General features: G+C 48.9%; 1 protein-coding gene and 1 long non-coding RNA gene across 3 annotated transcripts in view; one reads left to right on the top strand and one right to left on the bottom strand.

Moving 5' to 3' along the window:
• The window catches only part of LOC139753849 (uncharacterized), a 427,945-nt gene that overhangs the window by 251,254 nt on the left and 169,191 nt on the right, over positions 1-7,500 (top strand). The window lies entirely within an intron of this gene.
• The window catches only part of LOC139753847 (protein O-mannosyl-transferase TMTC1-like), a 124,628-nt gene that overhangs the window by 4,440 nt on the left and 112,688 nt on the right, over positions 1-7,500 (bottom strand). For both annotated transcript variants that reach the window (XM_071670781.1, XM_071670782.1), the window contains exon 11: positions 5,871-5,984. In XM_071670781.1, coding sequence (XP_071526882.1) covers positions 5,871-5,984 — 114 coding nt within the window. The remainder of the gene's footprint in view (positions 1-5,870; positions 5,985-7,500) is intronic.

Here is a 7,500-nt window from a genome sequence, read left to right as displayed (position 1 = left end):
TCTCTCTCTCATTCGTGACCTTTAACCCTACTGGAATTATTATGAAGTATGAGAGAGAGAGAGAGAGAGAGAGAGAGAGAGAGAGAGAGAGAGAGAGAGAGAGAGAGAGAGAGAGAGAGAGAGAGAGGCGCCAACAATGCCTTGCGGGAATGAGGGTAGATTTAAGAGCGAGTGTTAAGTGAGGTGGGAGGTGGATGAGTGGGGGTTGGTAAGGAATTACCAGTGAGGCTGGCTTAACATGAGAGCGGACCACGGGGGAAATCACTGGTTCCGCCAATCTTTGCATTCGAAACTAGCAATTAGCAGGGAACACCCTGCCTGGCCAGCCATCCCAAGGGAGGCATCCTACATTTACTAGAAAGTTGAAAAAAAGAAAAAAAGAAAACTAAAGAGGAGTCAAAATCAGGGAAGTAAAAGCACCTCGTCTGTCCTCAAGAGATTTTGGAAATATCAGATGTTTTCAATGAGTTCCGATATATATATATATATATATATATATATATATATATATATATATATATATATATATATATATATATAGCGTTTAGGAACTTGCCACGTCCGCTGGGCGTAATGGAATGTGATGAGTGTGTGTGTGGGAAGATCACATTACAGTTATGGAGTGTGTTCGGTGTGACTGCATTGTAAAAGTTGCCTCATGGGCATCTGGAGAGCTGACATGATAATGTTGAAATGGAGTTTGCAAACATTGAAGTGATGGATGGTGTCCAGATTGCCACACGGGAATGAGTAACACGTACATGCCTGGGGAGCGAAGTTTTAGATGGATGTGTACTTGCTTGCTCGGTCTGTGATCGAAGATGGGTTTAGGAAAGCAGTTGTTCATTGCTTGTGGAATCAAGTTCATTCCCTCACTGTTGGTTTACGTTGGGGGATTAGGGAATTTGGGCGTGCATGTATCCAAAGTGGGGATCAGTTATTTTTATCTTGATGTTGGTTGGCGGTTGGTTAGGTTAGGTTAGGTTATATAGAGTCGGTTTGGAGGAGCGAAGTGAGTGTCGATCAAGTTAATGTGGGATTGAAGTGGAAGTATTTTTTTGTCTTTATGGCGTAAAGGGTTGAACGTTTGTAAGTGCTAGGCAGCCGGTGATTGCTCTGAATACTTTGTTAGAATTTGTTTAACATCTTTGTTCTCTCTGCTTTTTACAGGATGGATGACCAGGGTGGTGTTTCATAGTTAAAGGTGGTACAATGAAAGGATTTTGGTCCATGTCAGATTCGAGTACCACTGAATGTTTTGAGGGTGTTGTATATATATATACTAATCCATGCTGGTTAAAAGGAGTTAGTTTATTGAGTAAAACTTACCTGTTTTTTGAGCTTAACCAAGAAATTAGATTTTAGAAGTAATTGGGGAAAGTAGGAAGATCAAAACTGGAACACTCTTACATTACGTAATGAGACTTTATCACATTACCCAAGTAATCTGTCCTGTTTCCCTTGTCTGATGATCAACGCTTTACGTCACGAAGCCACGAGTCCTGCCCACGAGCAAGATTAACGAAGTCTGTTCCTGGTTGAGCCAGCGTCTGCCCAAGAGGAATATAACGACAACTTTGACGGGATAAAGATCGTAAAAAGTCGCCCTACTGTTATCGTACCTCGCTTGCCACAGACTGCGACCCAAGTCGTAACTTGGCCTTTTTCTTTGGGCTCTCCAGCAGTGCGGTAACTTGTCCTAACTTGGCGCAGTGACTTGTCCTAACTTGGCGCAGTTACTTGTCCTAACTTGGCGCATTTACTTGTCCTAACTTGGCGCAGTTACTTGTCCTAACTTGGTGCATTTACTTGTCCTAACTTGGCGCGTTTACTTGTCCTAACTTGGCGCGTTTACTTGTCCTAACTTGGCGCAGTTACTTGTCCTAACTTGGCGCAGTTACTTGTCATAACTTGGCGCGTTTACTTGTCCTAACTTGGTGCACTTACTCTAACTTGATACAGTTAATTGTCCTTACTGGACAGAATTACTTGTTCTAACTTGATGTAGTTACTTGTCCTAACTTGGCACTGTAACATGTCCTAATTTGGTGCAGTAACTTGTCCTAACTTGGTATATTTACTTTTCCTAACTTGGCGGAGAATCATGTCCTAAGTTGGCACAGTTACGTGCCCTAACCTGTTGCAGTAACTTGCCCTAACTTGGCACTGTAATCTGTCCTTCCTTGGTGCTGTAACTTGTCCTAATTTGGTATGTTCAGGTGTCCTAACTTGGCACAGTAAGTGGTACTGTAACTTGCTTAAGCTTAGTGCTGTAACTTTTCTTAACTTGCCCCATAAAGTTTTCCCCCAGCAGTACAATAACTTGCCACTCTATGTTACTCCACAGTAGTGTCGTAACGTATCGTAACTTATCACAACTTAACAGTGTAACGTCGTGACTTTGGCACCACAGAACGTGTCGTAACTTGACACAGTAACTCGTCCTTTCTGCCCTGTAACCTGTCCGAACTTAGCTCTTTGATTTGCCTTCACTTAGAACTGTAACTTGTTATGAATTGGCACCCGTAGCTTCTCCTAACTTAGCAGTGGAATTTATCGCAACTTGGCGGTGTCTGATTTCCCAAGACTACGTACAGAATATAAGAGATTACGGCGCTGAGTGCACGAGGGCGCCTTGATCTCGTATGAGAGAGAGAGAGAGAGAGAGAGAGAGAGAGAGAGAGAGAGAGAGAGAGAGAGAGAGAGAGAGAGAGAGAGAGAGAAAGAGAGATTCAGGGTTCGTGGTAAAAACGCGTGAGGAAGGATTATAGGGTTTGTTTGATGATAGATAGATGGATAGATAGATAGATAGATGTAGGGATATTTGAATAGAAGATGTAATGGATATGTAAACTTGACAGTAGTTAGGTTCGATTGACTCTGACCTGATCGGCAAGCAGGGTAGACACTCGCCTGATGGGCAGACATGGTAGATATTTACTTAATAGCCAGACAGAGTTTTCGTTCACCTGATGGGCAAGTAGAAAGGCAAGCAGGCAGGGTTGCCACTCACCTGATGGGCAAGTAGAAAGGCAAGCAGGCAGGGTTGCCACTCACCTGATGGGCAAGTAGGAAGGCAAGCAGGCAGGGTTGCCACTCACCTGATGGGCAAGCAGGCAGGGTTGCCACTCACCTGATGGGCAAGTAGAAAGGCAAGCAGGCAGGGTTGCCACTCACCTGATGGGCAAGTAGAAAGGCAAGCAGGCAGGATTGCCACTTACCTGATGGGCAAGTAGAAAGACAAGCAGGCAGGGTTGCCACTCACCTGATGGGCAAGTAGGAAGGCAAGCTGGCAGGGTTGCCACTCACCTGATGGGCAAGCAGGCAGGGTTGCCACTCACCTGATGGGCCAGTAGGAAGGCAAGCAGGCAGGGTTGCCACTCACCTGATGGGCAAGTAGAAAGGCAAGCAAGCAGGGTTGCCACTCACCTGATGGACAAGCAGGCAGGGTTGCCACTCACCCGATGGGCAAGTAGAAAAGCAAGCAGGCAGGGTTGCCACTCACCTGATGGGCAAGCAGGCAGGGTTGCCACTCACCTGATGGGCAAGTAGAAAGGCAAGCAGGCAGGGTTGCCACTCACCTGATGGGCAAGTAGAAAGGCAAGCAGGCAGGGTTGCCACTCACCTGATGGGCAAGTAGAAAGGCAAGCAGGCAGGATTGCCACTTACCTGATGGGCAAGTAGGAAGGCAAGCAGGCAGGGTTGCCACTCACCTGATGGGCAAGCAGGCAGGGTTGCCACTCACCTGATGGGCAAGCAGTCAGTGTTGCCACTCACCTGATGGGCAAGTAGAAAGACAAGCAGGCAGGGTTGCCACTCACCTGATGGACAAGCAGGCAGGGTTGCCACTCACCTGATGGGCAAGTAGGAAGGCAAGCAAGCAGGGTTGCCACTCACCTGATGGGCAAGCAGGCAGGGTTGCCACTCACCTGATGGGCAAGCAGGCAGGGTTGCCACTCACCTGATGGGCAAGCAGTCAGTGTTGCCACTCACCTGATGGGCAAGTAGAAAGACAAGCAGGCAGGGTTGCCACTCATCTGATGGGCAAGTAGAAAGACAAGCAGGCAGGGTTGCCACTCACCTGATGGACAAGCAGGCAGGGTTGCCACTCACCTGATGGGCAAGTAGGAAGGCAAGCAGGCAGGGTTGCCACTCACCTGATGGGCAAGCAGGCAGGGTTGCCACTCACCTGATGGGCCAGTAGGAAGACAAGCAGGCAGGGTTGCCACTCACCTGATGGGCAAGCAGGCAGGGTTGCCACTCACCTGATGGGCAAGCAGGCAGGGTTGCCACTCACCTGATGGGCCAGTAGGAAGGCAAGCAGGCAGGGTTGCCACTCACCTGATGGGCAAGCAGGCAGGGTTGCCACTCACCTGATGGGCAAGTAGGAAGGCAAGCAGGCAGGGTTGCCACTCACCTGATGGGCAAGTAGAAAGGCAAGCAGGCAGGATTGCCACTTACCTGATGGGCAAGTAGGAAGGCAAGCAGGCAGGGTTGCCACTCACCTGATGGGCAAGCAGGCAGGGTTGCCACTCACCTGATGGGCAAGCAGTCAGTGTTGCCACTCACCTGATGGGCAAGTAGAAAGACAAGCAGGCAGGGTTGCCACTCACCTGATGGGCAAGCAGTCAGTGTTGCCACTCACCTGATGGGCAAGTAGAAAGACAAGCAGGCAGGGTTGCCACTCACCTGATGGACAAGCAGGCAGGGTTGCCACTCACCTGATGGGCAAGTAGGAAGGCAAGCAAGCAGGGTTGCCACTCACCTGATGGGCAAGCAGGCAGGGTTGCCACTCACCTGATGGGCAAGCAGGCAGGGTTGCCACTCACCTGATGGGCAAGCAGTCAGTGTTGCCACTCACCTGATGGGCAAGTAGAAAGACAAGCAGGCAGGGTTGCCACTCATCTGATGGGCAAGTAGAAAGACAAGCAGGCAGGGTTGCCACTCACCTGATGGACAAGCAGGCAGGGTTGCCACTCACCTGATGGGCAAGCAGTCAGTGTTGCCACTCACCTGATGGGCCAGTAGAAAGACAAGCAGGCAGGGTTGCCACTCACCTGATGGACAAGCAGGCAGGGTTGCCACTCACCTGATGGGCAAGTAGGAAGGCAAGCAAGCAGGGTTGCCACTCACCTGATGGGCAAGCAGGCAGGGTTGCCACTCACCTGATGGGCAAGCAGTCAGTGTTGCCACTCACCTGATGGGCCAAGCAGGCAGGCTTGCCACTCACCTGATGGGCAAGTAGAAAGGCAAGCAGGCAGGATTGCCACTTACCTGATGGGCAAGTAGGAAGGCAAGCAGGCAGGGTTGCCACTCACCTGATGGGCAAGCAGGCAGGGTTGCCACTCACCTGATGGGCAAGCAGTCAGTGTTGCCACTCACCTGATGGGCAAGTAGAAAGACAAGCAGGCAGGGTTGCCACTCACCTGATGGGCAAGCAGTCAGTGTTGCCACTCACCTGATGGGCAAGTAGAAAGACAAGCAGGCAGGGTTGCCACTCACCTGATGGACAAGCAGGCAGGGTTGCCACTCACCTGATGGGCAAGTAGGAAGGCAAGCAAGCAGGGTTGCCACTCACCTGATGGGCAAGCAGGCAGGGTTGCCACTCACCTGATGGGCAAGCAGGCAGGGTTGCCACTCACCTGATGGGCAAGCAGTCAGTGTTGCCACTCACCTGATGGGCAAGTAGAAAGACAAGCAGGCAGGGTTGCCACTCATCTGATGGGCAAGTAGAAAGACAAGCAGGCAGGGTTGCCACTCACCTGATGGACAAGCAGGCAGGGTTGCCACTCACCTGATGGGCAAGCAGTCAGTGTTGCCACTCACCTGATGGGCCAGTAGAAAGACAAGCAGGCAGGGTTGCCACTCACCTGATGGCCTCGCCATAGTGATGCTTGGCCAGCTCAGCGTTGCCAAGGTCCCTCTGCAGGTTGGCGAAGTTGTAGTGCATCTTAGCGTTGTGGGGCAGCGTACGGAGGCCCGCCCTGCCAGGGGACGCGACCGTCAGGGAGATAAGCGATAACGGCGGGGCGGGGCGGGGGAGAAGGACGTATCACCGGAAAGATAAGAGGGGGGGAGACACAGGAGAAAGAAGCTTACAGCAAGAGATAGAAGAGAGAGAGAGAGAGAGAGAGAGAGAGAGAGAGAGAGAGAGAGAGAGAGAGTGTACATGAGGAATGCTATATAGCCAGAGAGATTAGAGATAACACAGGAAATCTGATATACTGAAAGAGAGAGAGAGAGAGAGAGAGAGAGAGAGAGAGTACATATGAGGAATGCTGTATAGCCATAGAGATTAGAGATAACACAGGAAATCTGATATACTGAAAGAGAGAGAGAGAGAGAGAGAGAGAGAGAGAGAGAGAGAGAGAGAGAGAGAGAGAGAGAGAGAGAGATGACGAGTAATACTGTATGCCCAGAGAGATAAGAGGTAGCATGAAAGATAAATGAGATAACATGAGGAATACCATACACCCAGAGAGATAAAAGATAACATGATGAATCCCGTATACCTGGAGAGATAAGAGAGTGCCTTATATATCTCTCTCAAGAGATGAGAGATCACATCAGAAATGCACTGTACCCAGAGAGATAAGAAATACGAGGGGATGTCGTGGGGAAATACAATGGTGTATTCGAGGCTATTTGTGGCAGTGAGTGAGAGAGAGAGAGAGAGAGAGAGAGAGAGAGAGAGAGAGAGAGAGAGAGAGAGAGAGAGAGAGAGAGAGAGCAGGGATTAGATAGATAGTGTGATAAGAACACAGAGAAACATACGGGACATGGAACACGCTGCATAGCTGGATAGATAATAGATAAGTGAAGGGACGGGCGTGCTGTGCTATAGCCAGAATAATAAGAAGTGATCAGAGGGAGGGGTTTATGGTATATACACAGACGTACAGAGGTGGAGATAAAGAGATGTCAGAGAGGCCACGTAAGGGGGGGTGGAAGATAAGAGATATCACATGAACACCGTACAGTGAGAGAGAGAGAGAGAGAGAGAGAGAGAGAGAGAGAGAGAGAGAGAGAGAGAGAGAGAGAGAGAGAGATGACGAGTAATACTGTATGCCCAGAGAGATAAGAGGTAGCATGAAAGATAAATGAGATAACATGAGGAATACCATACACCCAGAGAGATAAAAGATAACATGATGAATTCCGTATACCTGGAGAGATAAGAGAGTGCCTATATATATATCTCTCAAGAGATGAGAGATCACATCAGAAATGCACTGTACCCAGAGAGATAAGAAATACGAGGGGATGTCGTGGGGAAATACAATGGTGTATTCGAGGCTATTTGTGAGAGAGAGAGAGAGAGAGAGAGAGAGAGAGAGAGAGAGAGAGAGAGAGAGAGAGAGAGAGAGAGAGAGAGTTGTGATGTTTGGGGCGGACTGAAGATATCAAGAATTCAGAGGAAGACGTAAAGTTTGGCATGATTTAAAAAAAAAAAAAGAAATTACGTTATTAATCCTAATATAACTTTTACTTTTATCATAT

The sequence above is a fragment of the Panulirus ornatus genome, chromosome 15 (genome assembly GCF_036320965.1).
Source record: "Panulirus ornatus isolate Po-2019 chromosome 15, ASM3632096v1, whole genome shotgun sequence".
In the NCBI taxonomy this organism is placed as follows: domain Eukaryota; kingdom Metazoa; phylum Arthropoda; class Malacostraca; order Decapoda; family Palinuridae; genus Panulirus; species Panulirus ornatus.
The sequence above is the reverse complement of the archived record's forward strand: the minus strand, read 5'-3'. Positions and strand labels throughout refer to the sequence as shown.